The 23,904-nt window shown below is 36.5% G+C and overlaps 1 protein-coding gene across 1 annotated transcript in view; it reads right to left on the bottom strand.

The window, feature by feature from the left end:
* LOC145785640 (nuclear receptor subfamily 6 group A member 1-like) overlaps positions 1–12,298 on the bottom strand; it is a 45,639-nt gene extending 33,341 nt beyond the window's left edge. Inside the window, exons 1-2 of the mRNA XM_082597321.1 lie at positions 12,058–12,298; positions 11,092–11,220 (exon numbers count right to left, since the gene is read on the bottom strand). Coding sequence (XP_082453447.1) covers positions 11,092–11,220; positions 12,058–12,124 — 196 coding nt within the window. The 5' untranslated portion in view covers positions 12,125–12,298. The remainder of the gene's footprint in view (positions 1–11,091; positions 11,221–12,057) is intronic.
* Positions 12,299–23,904: the final 11,606 nt, after the last annotated feature.

Raw genomic sequence — 23,904 nt, 5'->3', positions numbered from 1 at the left:
TCCGATTTGTAGAAATAGTTTCGATTAGGCAAGATCCTTTCGCTGTAGAAAGTGGTTGTTTTCCCATGTTCTGGTGTCGCATTACCCGCATTGAAATTGAGGTTTTTCAAAGACATGAGTGGAATATTGAATTACAAGCCTTGTCGTTGCTAAATTCTTTCCCATCTTTAACAAAGGTATTTTTACAGCTATTCAACGTTCAAAAGCGTTGTTCAGGATACAATCAAAAACGTTGAATGTTTTATTCCATTGAATCCAGTAGCGTTAAAGAGGAGATTGAAAAGCAATGTCAGTTACCAGGGGCTTACAAAAGAATGAAGATACCGAAAACTAGGTTACACAATGAAATGAAAGATGATTTTCAAGGTGCCAAAAGACGACTTTTCCAGACAGTAAATTAACTGGCGATATCTTTTTTGTCTCAATGCCATCACCGAAACATTTTCCACGTGGTCTTTTGCCTTATTGGCTTCAAAGAGCCGATAATAACAAGTGGTGGTAAACCAACGTTTTTCAAATGTATAAAAATATGATGATGGTGGGATTTGATCTTAAGACATGTGTTTTGTAAATTTTCGTGATTATTCAAGTTATATGGCAGATAATGGAAGGATCCAACGACAAAAAACGTGAAAATAAAATTAGTCTCAAAAACCAACCACCATCTCTCTGATCGGAAGCAAGGGACAAAGACAAGGAAAATGAGCAAATAACTTATAATATACAAGAAAAGCAATTAACGGCTAATGCCAAACTGGGGCTTTCAATAGTAATTTGGTGTAGATTATAGCATGGCAGTAGCACAACCACAATAGCATTCTTCAGTACTCTGCGATTCTAAAACTTTGAAAGCAAATACTGTAGTAAAAAAACATGAGAATGAACAGCAGAATTGTAATATAAGCAATAAATCATTGATCTCCCCACTCACTCAGAAACACAGGAAAGTGAATGCAGTGCTTGAATGAATGTTTAGTACAAACAATGTATTTTTTCTGTATTTATATGTTGTAAAATGTTAAAACAATGTATACGGACGATATGAGGGTTATATTGATATATGTTGCCTCGTTCGTGAAATCGTACGTTAGACTGTCATACAATTGCTTTTGTAGGCTGCACTAAATACTTTCAAAAGTAAACCGTATCAATTCAGTGTGAGGATGAGCATTAATCTGATGGACGAAACGTCAGTGAAGCGATAAAAGTCGTTTGTGCTTCTTGATTAAAGTAAGCATTACCGGATAGCGATGATGACATATAACAGAAGACAAGTATGAACGTTTCTACAAAACAACAATGTCAACATGCGGTCAAGAACCAAATGAGTTTAAAGATACAGCATCATGTCAGTCTCTCAAAGTAATTACTTCTCGCTTTCATTTCTACAACTACACAAACACTTGGGGACAAGAAATTCTAAAAAACTTATCAAATATAGTTATTAAAGTATGCAATATTATAAGTATATTATATAACACAATAAATAATGCATAATAATAAACTTAGTATTTAAATGCCACTCTTTTCCAGTAGCCATGATAGCCATAAAACAGACTTCCTTTCAATGTCATTCAGCAAGGATCGACATGTATACTGAGGTTCTGCTTGGTTTCGGTGGATAAAAATTCGATAAAATCAATTTACAAATCAGATTAGTTTAATGTTGTCGTGACATCTGGAATCAGTTAATCCACTTAAAAGTAACGTAATTGGTCAGACAAAAGCAAATTGCACAATTACTGCCCATAAAATAAAATAAAAATTCCCGCAGAGACACAAGCCCACAGTAGGATTAATAAATTCAAAAAATTATGTATTGGAAATGGAAATCCACTACTACTAATGCAAATGGAATCTTTTTAAATTAATGTGGAAACAGAAACTTGCAAAGATTGGTATAAATTCACGCAAGAATTGCATGCAAGATCTCATTTCATTTTTCAAGAAGATGTGCGGTTAGGTATTTTAAGAATGATTAAAAGTTACCACTGACGACACCAACAAGTTTAGTTGTTAAAGGATACGTGCTTTTATTTCCTGCATTTTTGAAGGTCTTGTTTTATAAAATTGAAAAATGAAGAGCAAACAGCTACAACCAGATCATGGCCGTATGCCGTTTTGAACACAAATAACTTTTTCGAAAGCTGTTTCAAATTGAGTGCTAAAAATGAGAGACCATAGCACGTAAAAGATTATTTTTACTGAATACTGAAAAGTTCGGGTGTTAATCAGGAAAATTATCGTTTCTAGCACCAGTCAGAGCGCATTGTCATGTTGCGCGAAACGTCAGGGAAGCAATAATTAAACCAACCTGTTTATTGTTGCTTTTACTTTCACTTTCATCAGATGAACGTTGCAACTAAAGCTAAAAACGATTATTATTTTTATTTAATTCAAATCGATATGTTTAACAAATTACATCAAAAAATTTATTTGTAAAACTTCACACGACAACCTGAAAACGAGCTTAAGTTTTGAAACGTAAATTTTGTCGAAAGCAGTAAACGACCTCGCATGCCCCAAGCTTAAAATAAACCAGGTTTGATAGAAATAGATGTGCGACCGGGAAACGATAATGGATGATGCGACTAGTGAAGTGATCAACTTCAAAGTATGGTCTACTTTGAATTCATCAAATGCTGGCATTTGCACAACAATCTAACCTCTTAGTGTAATTTATTAGGAATCGATTTCGCTATAGTAATAGCATCTTCAGCTAGCTCATGTAAAAAAGAAAGTTTATAAATACGTGAAACGAACAAACAAAGCAAACTCCGATATTATAATCAACACGCGTAAAAAATCTATTTTAAATAGACGGTTACATAATATTAAAATTAAAATCAAAACCTTCTAAGTATGGTCTGGTTAGTAACTTTGCAAACCTAAGTGGCAGAAAAACCCATTTTTAATGCAAACACGTAAAACACAATTAAAGTTCAGTCGGGGTCGCGTATTCCCAACGGAGATTGCTATCCTGCCGAAACAAACGATGAAATCATCATACAACTTTGCAAGAGTGCCATCTGAATACGTTTAATCGACCTTAGTAATGCAACGCTGCCCATTGGCAGTTGGGTTGCAAGTTTATTCGTCATAGGAAAGAACTGTTCGAGTGTGCGACCTACGTAGCGTTGCTCCAAGACGTCAAAAGTTGCTGTTTTTCATCGTTTCAATGTCTCTGGATGTAAAAAATGCAACTTTTTCTGACTGGAAAGAGATAGCAACTTACCAAGCCAACCCCAGATGACCCTTGCCCACCGAGAGAGAACAACAACACATCAAATAGCAAGGAAGCGGCTATTTGAAACCGGTCAAGTATAAGATAATTTGCCGGTCATTTTCATACAAAATACCGCTGGGAACTATGATAGACGTTTTGGATATTTTCCAGACACTTGCGTCACTCAATGGCATTTTTCTCACATTTACGTCACTCGTGACATTGGTGTGATGGAAACGTAACGCAAGATTCGAAAACGAAAATTGCTGATACAATTAGGGCTTTAAAACCAGACAGAAAGTGTCTGAAAGATAAAAGAAAACTAATAGAAAAAAATAAACGTTCAATTTAAACCAGTCGGAAAAGTGTAATCGCTATCAAAAATGCGACAGGATATTGACACATCAGGGGCATATGACGTTGGCATTTCGAACATAGTTAAAATTACGTGATTGGTAATAAATGTGAGCTACATAAGTCATATAAAGACATAAAACCTTGATGTATGAAAAAGATCTAAGTCAAAGTTAGCGTCACTAATGCCACACTTGTTGGGGAGTATTTCAATGTTTGTTTATGTGTCACCAACAATGAAAAAAATGTATTTTTTTGTCTGCTGTGGCAACATATCATAGGCCATAATATCGTTGTAATAGCGCAACAACAAATAATTTCATCATAGACAGGGAGTACAATAAAGACTGTAACAATCAAGTTCAGTCATAGAGTTACCTGACTACTTAAAAATTTAGAAGTAGACGGAAATGCGGGAAGTTAGTCTTCGTACCCACATCAAGGGATGCCTAGCCTACAGAGTGTTGACTGTTGAGGCCACTTGGTCACGACGGGCGTGAAACCGACAATTAGTTGAAAGTTGGTTAAACAAGCCAATCACGAAGCCGCTTTTAATCATCTTGTTAGAGAACTCACTCCAGTTTACCGTGAAACAAAAAACTAGTTAATAAGCTAAGTTTATAGAACGTTGTTTAGTGTAACATTTGAACCAAACTCTTTGCGAACACAACAGACGCAATGTACCTCAATTCCAAATATTTTAAACTGCGTGATGTTGAAATTTTTTTAAGTTATAATGAATGCACATGACACGCTACACATTGAAACTTTTCGCATATTTTTGTGAATTGTCGCTTGATACCTATTGTTGAAAATAAAATATTTGGTAGGAATATAACCAGAAACGAGCACCATCAGGTATTGACAATTCAATTAAAACAAAAGCACCAATCCAAACGGGATGCGTTTCTTGCAAAATGACACAACCCAGACAGCAAAATCCGTCATTTTTACATTGATTCAACGTCTGCATTCTGCATAAGTGAACGTCTGCAGACGTTGAATCAATGTAAAAATGAATGGTTTTGCTGTCTGGGAATCCAAGAGATTTTGCACGTCTACCCCCTTTTCTATTTCAGGTAACGGAAACTTCTCGCTTCAGGCTTTTCGAATTGAAGATACTTAATATCGAAACATAGTGTGTAAATTTAAAATTAGCTAAACTATGCTAAGTGTTAACTTTTTTGTCTGAAAAAGGCGATGTTGATAATGACTACCAGCACTAGCTTTGATCAAGAAGGATCCAGGCATTGACGCAGGCATGCACACATTCGAGCATTTGAAGACTTTGTCAACTGAATATACAATCTGTCGTCGAAACCATGCTTAAAAACTTTTCTTTGTTACAACGTCGACCGAACAGGTTGAAATCGTTACATAAAAGTTAAGTTAAAATAATTTGCAGCCAAAAGAGCCCATTAATGCACGGCGCGCTGATGAGACTTTTTAAAGTGAATTCTTAAACTTTTAGTAATTCGTCTAACTCCTAAGCAGAACAACAACCGGTTATAATATATTTATATTATTTTTAAGAGAGATCGTATTTATAAAATATTAAAAAACTAAGTCGCATATGTTGCTTAGCAATTTCTACCTAATACACTCTTTGGCTCAATGCAAATAATCATCCTTGAATGTGAAGACCTTGCCCCAAAATTTCAAGTTGTTATTAATCAATGACACTTCTTTTGACTGTCGCTCACTCACATTGTCTTTCTAATTCACAACTTCATTTTATAAAATTCAGTCAAACCTCTATTTCACATCATACGATAAATTGCTTGTGACATCAGCCATGAAAACCTTTTTAGTGTTCCAGCAAAAAGTTATGCCAATCCGAAGGCGGTCATTCAATTCGTATGTGCATTGACGACAAGCATGAAAAAAAATGCCCAGCGAATTTCCGCACTTGATCCTGCAATCAACTTACAAAATTTGGCAGATTTGCCGTCGGCAGACGTGATTCCGACAAAATATTGCAAGCTGGACAATGGACATTCCTGTAGATGTGAACCCGGTTGATACAGTGCAAAGGTAAGTCCACTGCACTGTAAGTGATCCCAAGTATTTCTATTTTCAATGAAAGCGATAAAATAAAATAAGAAGTGCTTATTGTTGCAGTTTCGAATTGAAGGTAAAAGTGGTTAGCGCCTTTCCAGTTTAGTCTACTTCAGATTGAAGCCAGAGAAACTGCGGTCTTGGGTTTATATTGTTTGCCGCTGGACTGTATGGGATGAAAACAAATCCAGGGGTGGATAGTGTACACAGTACGGGCCACAAATCGCAGTGTGCGGCCTTAAAAAGAGATTAATTCGTAATTTAGTATGACCTTTTGTAAAGTTTAAGACTCTCAACGCTTTCTGGAGTAACCTATGTACAATCCGCGCTGTAAAGTGCAAGGGAAAGCATGACAGAAAGAGGCCAATCGAATCAAGATAATATTTTATTAACAATTTTCTGGGTCATTTCCTTTCACATGCACCACGCATAAACCATTAAAACCAAGCATGTAAGAAAACAAAAATTGTCTTTTTGAGGATACATTCAAAAACACATAGAAAGCCGTTTTGAAATGTGTTTTTAATGTTACGAGTATGTAACATGACTAAAATTACATTGTGATATGAATTTGAATTAAGACGATGCAAATGAAGCAACTCCAACGTATTTTATTGTTTAAATCTCAACGTAGCACTTATTTTTGAATGCAATTAACACTTTTTTTTCGGTAAACCAACAGGATAAAACTGCGATAATTTATTTCCACTTTGACAAGAAGCGAAATACTGAACACGATCGAAGGGCCTCATGTTTTACATGGACATCAGTTATATGCAAACTGAACGCGGTTATTGAAAGAGTTATTGGAAAAAGGATAAATTGGAATTGCATTGGAATAGGAATAATGCAACTAGGAATTGGAAGTGCAGGCTTGGTAGCTTTTATTTTGAACTTATTTTAGTGTAGCAGGCAATAAAATAATGATAAGACTTCGCTACAAACAATGTAAAACATTTTGCGTCTGAGTCTTCTCAAGGGATTGGCTGCTATAGCACGCAAACGTTTCACAAAAGCACAAAAATGAATTACAGCATGCCAAAAGTTGGAACGTTAAGCACTCTTGAAAAGTACCAGCAGCGACCTCACAACGAAACAGCGCTAAGCTAAAGCAATAAGAATCGCTTTGGGTTGTTTTGTAGACACAGAAAACTGTCTGGAGGAGCAGTGAGGCGTCGATCTACTAGTAGGTGGAGCATGTGGTACAAGTTTGGTCTCGCAATTTGTTGTTGAAGCGGCCAACGTTTCTACACAAGCTGGAACGAAACTAATATCGCCAATTGGAGATGGGATTGCTATTTGACAAGCGTTTCAAGGGATGACGACGAGTAAATTTTAACAACCGATCATAGGTCCGACATGTATCGTAGTGATGTTTTCCACTTAATCTTATCGAAAGACAAAATGACGAATAGGCTGTACATATTTGAACTGATGCAGGGCATTCGTTGAGCACACAAAAACTAAGTCCCAGTAAAGTTGTAGCTTTGTCGTTGGCCACAGTGTATGAACAAGGTGTGTGCAGAGTTTGTTATCACAGAAATGACTCAATTTGAATGCTACCCTCTTCAAAAAACATTGACCGAAATAAGAGATGTTTACCAGCACGTACGCCAATCCCGGAAGAAAACAACGCTGTTTTGACATTGCACATGCATCAAATCAACGTTACTATTTTTTCCACATTTGTGAATTCCGCTACGGCGAGACAGTGAGAGTTTGAACGAAAACAAAAATGAAAAAAGTGGTTAAGAGCAAAGATGCGAAAAAAACAAAGTGATAGAGGAAATGACTAAACTGTGAGGATGTTAAACAAACTAATAGATTTTTACTCATATACTTCACTAGTCAATGTTGTCAATGCCTCATAAGCTAAGGGGTTGGCGAGTCTTTTCAAACTCAAGTTACTAGAAATGCACAAATATGACATTCTCTTATCTTCTTTTCCAATGCAATGGACCTCTATGCTATGACGTTCGTAACAAAATTTATAGATTGAACAATAGCAGCTTGTTTGAAATACTTGCGGCAACGTAGCTGATGATTCTATTTTTAGATATGGTTTTTCGGTTTTCCGTAGAATGATAAGGTATATGAACGATTACAGAGGTTAAATCGCTGTAAAAAAGGACTGATTTGCTGGCCCCTTAAAGATCTATGAGCGCAAGTTGAAACTAAAGAATCGAGTTAACCATAACAGTATACTTCGTAAATAGCAAAGCAGGTTGAGTGCATGGTTTTCAAAGTAGGCAGGCTAAGTTATTTTCGGTGGATATGGAGTTAATTAGAAGTTTAACACTTAATCAAGAAAGGGACGGCGGTAGAAAAATCAGGCATGTAAAGACAAAACTGAAAGAGCAAGGCAGAAATAACAAGCCCATATGTATCGGAAATCCACCGACCACCATCCTGCGTTAAAACATGTGCTGGCCATCTTACAGCAACCTGTTTTATTACAAAAAAAAATCGTTTGCAAAACGTTAAAAAAACGTAATTTAGCAACTACAATAAGACGTTCTTTTTTATGCAGAATACACCCATCATAACGACCGCCGCAATATTGAGGCGGAAGAACTGAATGGAAACCCACTAGGGGGTCCAATCCATCTTTGCCAGCACCGTTCTTGCAATTAAAACTTTAAGGTCCGTTATTTTCAGTTTATTTCGAATGCCATTACTACGACAGTACTACAATATAAATATCGCCAATAAAAATACCGGTTGGTGAGGTTATTGTACTACTAAAAGAAAAATATATATTCAGGTACTAGCGCATTCTTATGGATGAATTAAACCAACCTCCTGATGGTTGTTGATTTTTGAAATTGTAGCAACAAAAACATCGAAAAAATTTATTCCAAAACGTCGGAAGAAATCGAAAATGTTGACCGTATGCTTGTGGTAAAGTCAAAGCAGGTTAAAGAAAAAACAGTTGAGGTTATGAATATATTTCTCAAAATGATATAATCGAAGCGAATTGCACAAGTTTTTTACGTTGATTTGAAGTATACAGACGCTGAATCAACGTGAAAGAGGTCTGATTTCTTCTAGAACAGATGACATCTGTTTTGTTTGTGCTGACGACATGAAGCGGTTGAACATGCAAATGATGATTCATTCGTTTGGGAGCAGAAGGAAAAAAACAGCTGATTTCAGTGATATTAATGAACTGCACCAAAATACTTATAAGTTGAAAATGAAACAAGTGACAATTGATAAAATAGAATCCAAATGTACTTAGTGCGTGGAAGAAGCCTACAAATAGTCGCTGGGCGGAATATTTTTTACAGGTTAGTGAATAGGCAGCCAGACAATCTTGTTGAATGAGTGATTGCAAAGACAAAAACTTGCAAACTCCACACCGCCGATGAAATAAATAACCAGCGAGTTAATAATTATCATCAGATCAAATTTCAAATATTCTTTGGTGTCTTCCGCTACCTTCTAGTAAACAACTGCTGAACGAGACCAAGTGGGAAAACAAGTTTTCGAGTTCTGGTTTTAGCTTTCTGCTGTAAGACGTTGATGCTATGTCACAAGATGTTCTTTAGATGCTAAAAAGATGAAAACTATTGTTGTAAATTAGTCAGATTAAGCGATCTCCCACGCAGTGACCTTGGTGTGATTGGTCGGGCTTTGGGTTGTACAACAAACAATGGCTGAAGACGAATAAGAGCTACAGTCACTTTTGAACGCTCGCTAGTGGTGAAAGGTCAATAGTTATGGAAATGGACTTGAGTCCACTCACCAACGGTAAACAGCACACTTAAAAAGGTTAACGTGGCATTTGCTCGCATGTTGAAATGAACAGTGGCCAGTGCTTTGACATATGGTAAGCTATCAAATAGCGTCTATAAAATAAAAATTCTGCGCTCTTAAAAATGACTTCCTGCAATGTGGGATGGGTGTCAGCTTTTCCTGTATTATAATAGCCAAGAGCAATTTCCTCCCCAAATCTCAAACTGGTTTTTGTATCACTCTCCAAGGAACAATGAAAAACTGTATGTCCTCGATAACGCATGTTGATTTTGAGTGCTCGCTTAAAATTAGCGATGGCTCTTCAGATACTACATTTCCGTGTGAGGCGTTACATCCAGGATGGGCGTAGTTGCGGAAGGGAAGACCTCCGAAAGATAGGAAATTTCCATCCAACTTTCGGTAGTATCATAAGCCCAACGCAGTAACAACCTTGTATTGTCGTCTTATTCGTGAAGTAGGACTAAACAGCAATTCCTTTTCTAATATTAATTTTTCTAAGTTAAATACTTTAACAAATTGCAAAATGAAACTGCTCTTGAGAATTTTCGAAACATAATATTTGTGGCAAGGACAAATAACCAATCTAAAAATGCCATACAAATCACGTAGAATGTGTTATATAGACGGCCCTACTTTCAAATGCATGGCAATGTTAATTGAGTTAACTTTTCCCAATACCATGTCATTTTTATAATAATATCTTTAGTCCAGTTAATAACAACTGTTAGGGAAAAATTGTGGACGGCAAACGCAGTCACGCACACGTGTTGATCGTATGTATCAGAAGTTCAAATGCAAAATAATGAACCTCGCTACGTGTGCCACTAGAAATGATATAACTTACAGTACTAACAAAAACGCTTTTTCGATACATCCTTTCAACATGATCAATATCCTTGGACGAAAAACACAGTATATACCAGTTACAATATATGCAGTATGTAAATGTATACCAGGATGCCAATGAATATAAAAAAGGGCCAAGCCTTGCCAGGTTTGAAACGTGCAAACATTTTTTGGATTGCCAGGTGCATGTAAATCCACCTAGCATGCTGCGAAACCCAAAGTTGAAATGGCGACAAGGTAAGTTTGACAACATAAGCAATTTACTTAATTCCCATTGTGCAATGCAACTGTATCTTTGTCTTCTTTTGTGTAGATACATCACCAATCATTGAATACAAATAAGCAGCGAATCTTGTTTAATTCTCATGGCCTAAACGGTAAACCACATCGAACATCTTTTTTTATGAAAGAAAAAAATTATGTCCACCTTGTCATGTAAACGCGTACAAAACTGTTTGCAATATTTGTATGTCAGTGATAAAAATCGACCCTTGCATTGCTAGCCATGGAGAAAATACAAAATTGTGGCAAGAAATAGGAATAAAAGTCTTACACTCATTCAATTTTTTTTCCCTTTGCAAAGCAATAATAAAGATCTAAGTTTATAAACTAAATAGTAATACCGATAAGCAATAAAAATCGACCCTTGCATTGCTAGCCATGGAGAAAATACAAAATTGTGGTAAGAAATAGGAATAAAAGTCTATTAATACTTATTCAATTTTTTTCCCTTTGCAAAGCAATAATAAAGATCTAAGTTCATAAACTAAATATAATACTAATACCGATAAGCAATCGAACATTCAATCACACTAAAAACAAAGATTAAAAAGCTAAAACATATATACCTGCAAACAACATAGCATTGTTGTTATTTATTTCACTGTTAGCTTGAGGTGATGAGGTATCCACAGAGTTTGTTGAGGTATTCATTGGTTTTTGTTGTAGTATAGGCCATGCTGACATTGAAGCAAATCCTGCGGATAAAGTATCAATTCTATAAATTTATTGAGCTATTGGCAATCTCTGAGACTTTGCTGGATTGAATATGTACAGTAGATTGCAAAAAGCAAAACACGTACAGTAATGACTCTTTGAGCCACATTTAACAATAATCAATCTGGGGATGACTACAGCATAATAGGTAAATTATTGGAAGACAGTTTCACAAAACATGGTAAACTAAACTATAATGGGCTTAGGTGAAATACTAGAGCAAAGTCAACATCAAAAAGATCACTTTGAGCAGAAAGTTACTTTGCTTAATACACATTCCAATTAGATAAAAAATAATATATGTATTAACAATGAAAATTTAGCTCTTCTTTGAAGGACATTTAAACTACAGTAATGCTGTCACTGACCTAATCCAGAAATGAAACATGTTGTTATGTATTTACGTTATATCATGTTTTATTCATGTAATCTGTATTTATTCCTGTTGGTCTCATAACTCAAGTCTCCTTTGCTGATTTAGTTCTGGGCGCACTGCCTTATTTCGATGTGATTGCTTTCTATTTATATAAAGCCTTTTATCAAAGCTTTCTTCATTCTCTATATATTGTGTTACCATTTTGCACTAAAATACCATTTAGCTGCAGCTCACACGGAGAGGTTACCTACTTAAAACTTGAATGAGATTGAAAAGATAGGTAGCTAAATTTATAACTGCAAAAATCAAAATTTTCCTCAAGACAGACGTTATCGACTAATTATAATATTTTAAACAAAACTATATTATAAGTTGTAAAATTTACTTTTATTAAAACTATTACTAGTGCTAAAAGCCAATATAATAATGAATGAAAACATACCATTAACATCAGGATATCCATACAAATTGAAAGCCATATTTTTCAGTTGGTCAGTTTGTTGATGCATGGAGAAAGGCTTTTAAAAAACGCTTACAGAATGAGGTACGACTTGAAGGTATAATATATAGATGTTTTGAGGTAGAGTCACGGAAACACAGTTATGTTAATTGGTATTTTTTCTCACTACATTGTTTCTACCACACATACAAAGATGCAAGAATTGAGAGTAGTACAACTATAATATGGCTGAAAAAAAAACATAAAAGTTAACTTTGAAACTGTAACCTATAAACCAGCATTATGAACTATTAATAGAGTGGTTTTGTTGAGATCATTGGTTTGATGAGCTACAGCAATGCTTTGTTAGTACTAGTAGGCTACTAATTTACTTTTGAATATGACATTCACAGGTGCTATTGATTCACGCTCTATAATAAACAAAAACAAAGAAACAAGAAGTAAAATCAAGTAAAAAACATCACATTCTTTAAAAAGTGGTACAAATTGGAAAACTACATATACAGTTACAGTGTGCAGTGTGCAATATTTCTTCTTACAAAGAGTGGGGGCTTGATGCCTTCATACAATACCCTTTTGTTTGCTCTAATGCCACACACATGTTTCAATCCTCCATTTTTTGATTTACTTGAGTCAATCAATCATTTTATTTTTTGTCATTAACGCGTCCGGGACGAAAAAGATACTAACTACAAAAATCGATATAGACCTACCAGCATGTTAATGAACGGGAAAAGGTGGCAAAACCTTGAAAGTTTAAAACGTGCCTGAATGAAAAATTATGTAGTCTGCGATTGGAGATAAAAACTTGATTTTTTCATACACTTTAAGGACTTCACATAATGTTATAAATCAAACTAATATCACAAATGTCTGGGGAGGCGTCCTGTCATTGAAATTTCCTGAGCTCCAGAGCTAGGCCACATCATAAAAAACAAACGCAAGATAACAAAAAAACAACCTTGGCACAAATCTCAAATGGGGAGGAGGGCAATCCAGCAGCTAAAATAAACACTTATAAATGAGACACTGAAGCAAATAGTGTCATTTATGTGAAAACTACTGTAAGCTAACTGACTTACTAGTACAGGTAGTTTAAAAATCCATATTATGCACTTTTAAAAAAAAATCTATATCATAGTCATAGATTTGTTTCATGATAAATAACTTTGTCAAACCATGACCTACTAGAACACGGCCAAATATGTTGCTATTTGGGAAAATTTAAAAGTTTGAGTTGCTACAATCATAGCTATGACACACCTAGGCCCGGATTTAGGGGGGGGCAGAGGGGGCAGTTGCCCCGGGCCCCCCGACTTTTGAAGGGCCCCCCTATGTGAAAAAAATGTGATTTTGTGTTATTTTTTTTCTTTTAACGTTTAAAGTATTTGCAAAATGCTGTGCAGTACTGGACTGATGCTACTGTAGACGTAGAGATGGTTTTTCGCGCCGTAGGCGCGAAAAATTTTTTTGCATCGGGGCCCCCCGATTTAAAAGTGCCCCGGGCCCCCCATCACCTAAATCCGGCCCTGGACACACCTGTCATCTGCCCATTTCCAGAAGTAAGTAAAATAAGCAATATTTGAACCTAGACATATGTTTGGCTTGTTTAACCAGAGATTAGGTATGTACGTTGAATACAATTGACACAATAATAATGTAATATGTAACACTTTCCAACTGCACCCTGGAGGTTATCGTTTGATGGAATTGTATGTTTCATTTAAAATATCCAGGATTTTTTGTGGATTCTATACATTGTAATCTGTTCATTTGATGTGCCAATTTAAATTTTAGTTTGCTTTGTTTTTCGCCAAGTTTAATTTTGCAAGTAAAATATGGCTTTTGGCGAAAAATCCTGCTATACAAAAAACCTAACGACTGTATGATGAGACTACGTCCAGGATGCAGTTGGAAAGTCTTACATATTTTAGATTATTATTGCATAAATTATGCTTAACATACATATCTAATTTCCAGCAAAACAGGCCAAAAATATGTCTAGATGCAAATATTGCTCATTTTACATACTTCTGTACGTGTGAAAATGACAGGTTTGTCATGGCTGATTGTAACAATTAGGACTCTTGGAAATTTTCCCAAATAGCAACATAATAGGCCGTGTTCTAGTAGGCCGTGGTCAAACTCAAACTTTTCTATTTAATAGCACATAACAAAGCTGTCAAGAAAACATATGAAATGTATCAATGCTTGATTGCTTGTGCATAGATCTTTAAATTACAAGCATAAAACACTTCTTTCTCTACAGATTTCACGTCATAGAGAAATTATGTATATATATGTATATATACCGGTAACTTAAGAATTTAAAGAACTTAATAGAAAAATTATGTATATATAACTTAAAATATATGATAAAATGCTTTGAGAGCACAAACGCGAACTGCTTAAACGATAATGGTGAACAGTCATGAATTTTTAAAACAACGAATTAACCCATATTTTGACAAATACACTATATTCCTTATTTAGAAATCTTTGTTAGGTCATAAAAAGTTTAAAGTAGTCTGTTGTTGGGATTATATCAAGTGAACTTTGAACAGGGAAATAACGAAAAAAAAAGTGTAATCCACAGCTACCCAGGAGGAAAATCAGTCACCATTTACATTGATTTAACATCTGCAAGCCATAAATCAATGTAACAAAAGAACTATTTGTTGAATGGGTAGCTAATCTCTTTGCAGTATGACAAGTACAATACCTGGATTATGTCCATAGTTATAAGTGACATTTGCAAGGAAGCATGGTGATTGCTATTTGAACTAATGAACTCACAAAAAGTTTATGGCTGATACTTTCAGCAAATGTTTTAAAGCAACAAGATTATTTGTATGGGAATGTTGAGTGGCCAGTTTTCAGTACAAAATGCAAGCTCAAACTGAAAGAGTTTGTTCGGAATGATTTTTCTCATAACTTTCTGATCAATCACAAATAATCACGTGAAAAACCTACAGAATAATCAAATAAAAAGTATGATCTATATACTTGCTACAAATACTAGCAAAGTCCATACGAAAACAAAATCTCACTATCTAAATTGAACCAATGATAACTGTATTTCTACCATATCAGTTTGGTGATTAAATTGCAACATAATAAAAATTGAGTCAAAAAAATCTTGGATAGCACCATACTCACAATATATGGAATGGTAAATATTATTTCACAGACAACCCCAAACAGTGAGTGAAACTAACCAAGAACGGTAGAAACCTCTTAGGCAATCTCCTATTTGGCTAAAAATTCATACAGACTTTTTTTTCTGGTTGTAGAACAAGAAAACAAATTAGGAAAAAAAATTAAAAAAAGGTTATTCTTTAAACTACAACTGTATATGCAAGTGCATAGCCTTCACAAGCAATTTAAAGCTTAGCTTTAGATTCCATTACGGTACCTTTGACACACAATTAATAAAAAATTTTATTCTTGCACTGAGAAAGCATCTTTGAGAGTTAATTTTGTTACTTCTACATAACATTTTGTTGGGCACTGTCAGGTTTTCCAGTTGCAATTGGGTTAGTTTTGTGGATTATGCATTGGGTAATGGGGAGGATTAAGTTCCGATGATTTTGTGCACAACTGTTTTCTCTGAGTCACTGAGTCCATATTCTTGTTATATATGTTAATTGCTGGCCAACTTTATGAAAATAATTGATTTTATGCACTCTATTTTTACTGTTAACAAGTAAGTTTAATGAGTGCATAATTTAACAATATTTATATCTGTTTCTCGGCAGCCGATTTGTAGCAAGAATTGACAGCAATAGACACGTGTTTCGCCCATGAGGCTGGGCTCATCAGTATCGCACTGTGTATTTGCCGAAACACAGCCGAGTGCTCTGAAGCGGTGTCAAAACCATGTCCTTTCTAACGTCGCGCAGACGTTCTCACCTCTCGACTACGCAGCCGCCAAACAAATTAATCAAACATTGGACTAACTGGCAAAGTACGGTCAACAGCACACAATATTTATATCATTATGAAGAAAATAGTTTTATCACATGTATTATTTAAGGGTTTTAATTTTATCATTTTCTTAATGCTGCCACCTTCATATGTTTATTAAAGCATGCACAACGTCACGTTTTGCACTTGGAGCTATAGTCGAGCATAAAGATACGAAGCCTACATAACAACATGTCTGAGAGCATAATTGAGGTCATCGTCTCAAAAGCTATATTTACAATAATAATATGGTAAATAGAGCCTCTGCCAATATTCAATATATATATTTAAAATAAAAGCTACTTGGATTTTGAATTTCTAGAGAATGCTAGAAGTACTACCGGTAATAAGTCAGTGGCATATTACTAAATTTATTATGTGCTACATGCTGACTGAGGCATTAGGCCTAATCTAAATCTACACATTAGTCTGATGGCCCAGGTTAAGTCCTAGTTAACAGTGTATAATAATAATGCTTTTATTTGCGCCCATTGCGATAACATACCGGTACAGTAGTACCGTACACTGCGAATGCGATCACAGATGCGATACAACAGACGACAGGAAGCAGCGAAGTGAAATATTGTCTTCGAGTCAGTTGCTCCCTTTACTTTGGCCTGCCATTAAGTGTCTTTGCCGAAACACAGCCGAGTGCTCTGAAGCGGTGTCGAACCCATGTCCTTTCGAACGTCGCGCAGACGTTCTCACTTCTCGACTACGCAGCCGCCAAACAAATTAATTAAACATTGGACTAACTGGCAAAGTACGGTCAACAGCACACTGTATTAGAATAACAATGTATAACTGACTAACCTTAGTCACTTTTTTTGCTGATAATTATACTCAGGAAAAAAATAAAATGCCCTATAAAGCACTCACTTTGTAGGTGATTAAAGTGAAAATTTTTTAATGATTGAACTGGTCTATACAAGGATAGCCGCGGATGCTTATCTGACAGACATATAGCGATCTTTTCTGTTTCCAATACACTTTTTAATGCAGTACATTGTAAAATAAACTACAATTTCAAAACAAGTTCATCTAATCTAGCCCACTTCATCCCATTTAGCTTGCAAAGTACAAAAGCTGAAGCTTTTCTGTCCCTTCGTTGTCAATGCCGTTTCGCTCCAATGGAATCCAAAATTTTATAACATTTCAGTTTGAGTGGGGGCATTAACTGATTTTATATTATATTTGTTAAAATTAAAATGATTCACTTGATCACCATTTCTAAAAGCAACAAATAAAAAAGAGAACAGTTAATTTGGAAGCATTTGAGTAGGTCTAGAGTTTGCAAAGACATTTTCTACTAGTCATAAAGCAAAAAACAATTGTAGATCTGTTTGCACTTCTAGTTCTTTCTCTAATTCTTTTTGTTTCAACTAAAATTAAGAATGGAAATCTTTATTTTTGGACTAAGAAAGCTACGTTGAAAGCTTATCCTATCGCATGCTTGTAGAGGCTTTGAACCGTGCCTTTGAAGATGTTGCGACCGTGCCGAATTTCTTTCAACTTAATAACTTTACTTCAGTCACAACCACGTTTCAACGTTCGCGGTTTGTCGCTTCTACCTTTTTCTCGACCTTTGCTATGTTGACGTGTATTGTTTTTGCTGTGATAATCAGAAATAAAAGCAACTGAACTGAACCACTGACACAAGTTCAGTCAGTGAGATTGATAGGTGGAAGTTTCTGCTTGTTGAAGTGTTGTTGCATGTGAATTTTGTTATCCACTAAGTGCCGCTAAACTAATGAAAGTTACAGCCGAAGCCTATGGCAATTGAACGTTGGCGTAGGCTATTTATAATCTGCAGGTCGCTGCAGCAACCGCGTGATACTGTGAGCACCTTTCTCGATATTTTCATATATCAAGTGAATTAAAGGAGTGGTATTGAAGACGCAGACTGGCGTAGTAGTGTGGTCTCTCATCATAGCCGTACGAGACCAAACCATTTTGGGGGGGGCAGAACGTAAATTTGTCCAAATCTTTACGCTTTTATAGAAATTGCCCAACTAGAATGTATGCGGTGCATGATAACAGTGAAAAACTAACAAAACAAGATCACCAGCTAGCTAGAATTTCTTACCAAAGTAATCAAGATAGAACAACTGATTTCATCTTTGAAGATACGCATGCAGCTTGCCAAAATTGTTTTGCAACCAGAAAAAGCAGGTCAAGTTAATGCAAACAACTGGATCTGTCTCCACAGAACAGAAGTCAAGAATCAAGATACGGTATTAATGAAAAAAAGTGGAGCTGCCATGTTTTACACAAGATCTTGCAAAGCAAATATTTTGCCAGCTTGCATGGCAGGTTTTGAGTTTGGAAAGCTTTGAAAAAAATGAATATATTATGATTATATATTTGTCTATGGTTCAACAAAGCAAACTCTCTACCAAAGCTATATTATGATTAGTTTGAGATTATATATTTCAGCAGTAGCATTTTAAATGTTGGTGAAATTAACATGATACAGTTGCATAAACAAACTAAACAATTTTTTTTTATTTTGGGACGCAACTGCATCATTTTAATTTGGGTAGTTTCATAAAAGTAACCAAACAAATCTAAGCAACACCACAACATTAACATTATATTTAAGAGGTATAACATTTTTTGTTAAATGTTGTCTTATACCTGTGTCCGTTTATGGTTGAAAAAGTACTGTAATCTCTCCACCCGAATTGTTTTATAAAAGTATTCACCAGATTTATATAAATTCATATTTTTTAGTTGCCCAAATCAACATGATGCATTTATGGATATTATGAAAAAAAAATAAAAACTTTGTAAATTGTGATGCCGAGGCAACTGCATCATGCCAATTTGGGCAATGATCAGACGTTGTTGCCCAATTCTAAACGATACAGTTATGTAAATTGGAAAAATTAATGAATTTGTTCATTTTGGGGAAACTGCCTCACGCTAATTTGGGCAGTTGCATAAACAGACTAATCAGTTTCATCAGATAATTTCATGTTTTCGGCTGCCCAAATCAACACGATGCATTTGTGAAAATTAATCAAATTAGCTATATAGCAAATTTTGTGTTTTGATTTGGGCAGTTTCACAAAAGTATTAGAGACATATTTTGGTGGCTGCCCAAATTGGCATGATGCAGTAGTTGGTTAAATGCACGTCGTACTACATTTTGATCACCATGCAATACAATACATCAATACGGGCAGGGCCTGATTAAGGCTCACGGGGGCCCGAGGCACAGCTAAGTTTTGGGGCCTCTATTGGCAATCGCTTTCGATGCAATGCCATGTAGTCTCTGCGAATGATGAAATATGGACTAACAAATAGTTCAAGCAAAACTATAACTTCATAAATATTAATTTAGCCAATTTACCTACAACTTTCTAGCAGTATGAACACTTTGATACTTGTTACAAAAATTATTGGACAAAAAAATCTTTCTCACAGATTGGAAATTGAAGGCATTTTTTTACTGGAATGGAAACACTAGCAAAATATACACTTGCATTTGAACTAGCAGAGTTTATTAATGGTTCCTTGATGCCTATGAAAGTATTGCCTTTTTTGCATATGATAGAAGGTTGGCATAAAATTCTGCAGCAAGTATTATATTAATTATGTTTGTCTGGTTGGGCAATAAACATCACTTAAATCACTAACACCAGTAGCCTAACACCTTGTAGTAATATAAACAAGCTAGCCTAACCAATTAAAAACTAAAAGCGGTAGACATTAGAGAAATAAAAAACAATGTTTTTCAAACAATAATTGTGCCAGGCCCCAATACGTAAACTGTTCAGTCATCATAACTCTTGCTGACTTCATCACAATTTACTGTTTTTGAAAAGTGAGCTGGTTGACAGCAGGATTCCAGGATAGTACAAGAAAAAATACAAAGTATTCATAAAAACATTATGGCAGGCTATTCCAGAAATTATTAATAGCCTATGCAACTACACCAAGTTCCATTTTATTGTAGTACCGTACCACTAATAGAATGTTGAAACAAACACACCTCTGTGCAAGGTTTTACATGTTTTGCTTTTAAGTGAATATCATTAGTAGAAAATTGACATAGCTACTGGCACAGAAATCACCTTTAACTCGATTTTCATTTTTTATTCTCCTGTATGGTAAAGCGAATTGTATCGCTATATTGAAATATGTAAATCATACAAAACATGGCCTAACTCATGGTGCTGAAATCCAAGATCCAGAAAGAACACTACTGAATATGCCCATAAGCGATGAATCACAAACAACAGGTAGCCTATGCTTATAAGGTCTTCTTAGGCCAATTGGTTCAGAAGCACAGGCCGAAGCGTGACGATTCGGAATCGTTATTCTATTTAGCAATCGTTAGGCTACATAATTTGAAATCGTTACTCAAAAATAACAACTGTGCACACACTGGCACAACAACTTTTACTACCTACGCCTACGGTACTAATGTAAAAAAATTTGGGGCCCCAAAAGCCAGGGGCCCTGAGGCCTGTGCCTCGTGTGCCTCATGGTTAATCGGGCCCTGAATACGGGTGTGCCAAATGAAAATTTTGCGACACATTCTTGTGCAAATAAGAGGCTGTAGCCTACTTAGTATGATAGGTAAAAGATATTAATTTATAGTTTTTCTTAATTCATGCAATTTTGTAGCTTTTCATATAGAAAGTTTTGCCCTAATAATTGCAAGATTTTGCCCGAATTCGCGACGTTTTGAAACAACAGGGGGGGCAGCTGCCCCCCTGGCTCGTACGGCTATGTCTCTCATAGTTTGAAAAGTCGGCTAATTACTTTGGTGACGTGGTTTTGATTTCCACCGCTGCCATTACTTTGTTTTCTTTAATTACCAATCAAAGTTCAAAGCATGAATCAATTCTCTGTCTGAAGGCTAGAAAGATCACAAGGACTGCAGTCAGATGGTTTATTGGGAAAATTGTCGTATTTTTAAGGTGTCTGTCGGTCAAAACACTCCATCTGCTGCAGCAACCCGCAGATTACAAACCGTTGACCAGGTAGAATTCACATTTTCAAGTTCAAGAATAATACCAATGGTGATTAGCTCTTTCAAAGTTTTTTCTCTTTTCTGTCCGCTCCGATGGCTCAGTTAGTCAAGCACCCAACCTTGTTCATGAAAAAACCCAAGAGAAAGCAGCGCTGGTTTCGACTTTTGAGGTGTGCGCTTGAGCAACGTATTTAAGGTCTGTTCTCAGTGGTACTAAGCGGATGAAAATATTGTAAACTGCACTCTATTAATCTCGGTGACCGGCCTACGTCAGTGGTTCAAAGCCTCTACAAGTAGCCTAGGCTATGCGAAACTGCCAGGATTAAGCGCCGAGTGGTTAGCGCGTTGGGCTCGAGTGGTTAGCGCGTTGGGCTCGCAGTCGAGAGCCTGCATGTTCGACTCCAGCCACCCGCACTTGCTGTTGTTTCTCTGGGCAAGAAACTTTTCGATAATTGCCTCTACCCAGTGATCGATTTCGAGTAATGGGTAGTACCAAATTTAAGTCATATGTAGAGTAGACAACCGGAAACAGACATTGCCGTCGGCTGCAGCGTGGGTCGGGTGTACGTCGGAAGGCGTAGCCTACACCGATGCATAGCGCTCAAGTCCGCTTTCCCGCAATGCAGGATAAAGATAATAAAACAAACAAACAAAACAAACCTCTCAAAGAACGTTTCTTAGTCCGAAGATAAAAATTTGATTGATTGATTGAATCTTTATCCTAGGACAGGAAAAGCTGTTTGCAGAGCTTAATCCTGGCAGTTTCGCATACTTGTAGAGGCTTTTGGATCACTGACGCAGGCCCGGTCGCGAAAATTTTTTTCCCACCAGATTTCTGTCTCATTTACACATTTTGGTAAAAGTTTGTATTAAAACCGTGTGAATGCAACATTTTCTCGTTGGCACGGTTGGTTCAGTGGTTTCATCCTCTGCCTACTGATCGGGAGAACGGGGTTCGACGCCCGTCGTAGTTAAACTTTTTTTTTCTTTAAATTAATTTTTGCGGTGCACAAGAGCTTTTCAAAAAAGGGTTAGGGAAAGCTTATATTTTATTATCATTGCACAATTTCATTGGCAAATAGTTATTTCGCAATCTGAATCAACCAATCTCTCAAAACACTTTCGGAAAATCTTACTTTTAGAGTGACTAGAATCAATGAGACAAAAATCTCGTGGGAAAAAAAATTTCGCGGCCCGGTCACCGAGATTGACAGAGTGAAGTTTCCGATTGTTGAAGTCTTGTTGCCGGAGAATTATTCCATCCATTAGATGCCGTTGAATGGAGAGCAGCCCTTAACGCGCGTTGCTCAAGCGCACACCCCGAGAGTCGAACCAGCGCCGCTATTGACCTTGAAGTGTCTGTGTCTTCGTTCCAGAAGTGACGCGCTAACCTCGAATAATCAATCAAACTAAATATCCATAAGCCAAATTCGATAGGGTAACTTCTGAGCAAGGGTTTTGAATTTATAATCTGCATTTAGGCGCGCATTTTACTTCGTCAATTTAGTGATGTGATCTAATGACGGGATTATGCAAGTAGCCTACCAAATATCTCAGTAGGAAAATAAAGCAGCGGGTGATTGCAGCCTATGTCGTGACTTGTGTGGCGCCCGAGAGCTAATTTTCTCTGACGCAACACGCGTCACTTCTATGATGTCAAGCCGTATTCTAGAACATTGTCTGTGGCGCTAGAGAGCCATTTTCTCTGACGTAGCGCGCGTCGTTTCCATGACGTCATGTCGAATTCTAGAACCCTCCTTTCCAATTAACAAATACCGCGTGATCTAGGAATGCAGTCTTGTAATCAATTTTTGCATTGTGCCTGAATCGCAGTCCCACTGTAATTCATCGACACGTAGATCCACCGTTATATTACGTTAGATGGTCGCATGTAGAATTGGCAATGCCTGTGGATGCGCCTCTCCAATTAAAGCTAGAGTTCTTTTTAAGAAACTGCAACTATGATCCTTCACTATTCAGACTATTCGGGCTACTATTCCATTTGTAACCAAGCTGGTTGTTTGGTTTCTGCGGCTTCTAGAATGTAATTTGTAAAAGGTAATATGTAGAATTCTATTCTCTGGAAGATGCAGTCGTAAACGAAGTTCCTTTTTACCCCGAAGTTGAAGTTCTTTTCGTTGTGATGGAGTTTATAATGTAATACGCCAGCATGCTAGTGTTTTGGTAGTGGGATTGTCAGTGATCTCAGTTTGATGTGTGCGGATTCTGTTCTTCTGAAGCTAGAAGTCGAGCTAATAAATAACGCAGTCTTAAAGAATTCTATCTTGTGGTCAAGTATTATTCTGTCAAACCAGTTGATAAGTAAGGCAGTGGAGAAGACTATCGTGTCCTGGTCATTCCTCGCCAGTTCTGACCCCGGTTCTGCCCAGGAATGTCGCCGTCAGCATGGACGACTGCATATGAGCGCGCGTGTTAACTGCCGCGTCCGCTACACTTGCATTCCAGATTGACCACCAGGCAGAACACAGAGATCATCCAGGAAACAGCTGCAATTAGACTGGGCTACGACAGCAAGGCTATTTTGTGTTTCATTGTTTCTCATTGCAGTATAATCAATGGAAGATTTAGTAATCATGATACGTTCGCACAAAGCTTTTGGGATGTTCTGTGTAAATTTTTCTTCTTCCGGTGAAAAACTGTAGCCTACATACGATAGCTCACTTTCTTGTTGAGAGTTTTTTCGACAATAGTGACGTTTCAGAATGTAATACCGTACCGAAAACAATGAAGGCGCTGCTGTGAACAAAAGTTTTGCTGAAACTGAAGTAGTTATTCAAAGCAGGCTTTTCCAACCTTTAAGGGCCGAAAAATAAAATCCGAACAACTGATCATGCCGTCAATGACTCAAAGTTACTACA

The sequence above is a fragment of the Aplidium turbinatum genome, chromosome 16 (assembly GCF_918807975.1).
Source record: "Aplidium turbinatum chromosome 16, kaAplTurb1.1, whole genome shotgun sequence".
Taxonomy (NCBI): Eukaryota; Metazoa; Chordata; class Ascidiacea; order Aplousobranchia; family Polyclinidae; genus Aplidium; species Aplidium turbinatum.
The sequence above is the reverse complement of the archived record's forward strand: the minus strand, read 5'-3'. Positions and strand labels throughout refer to the sequence as shown.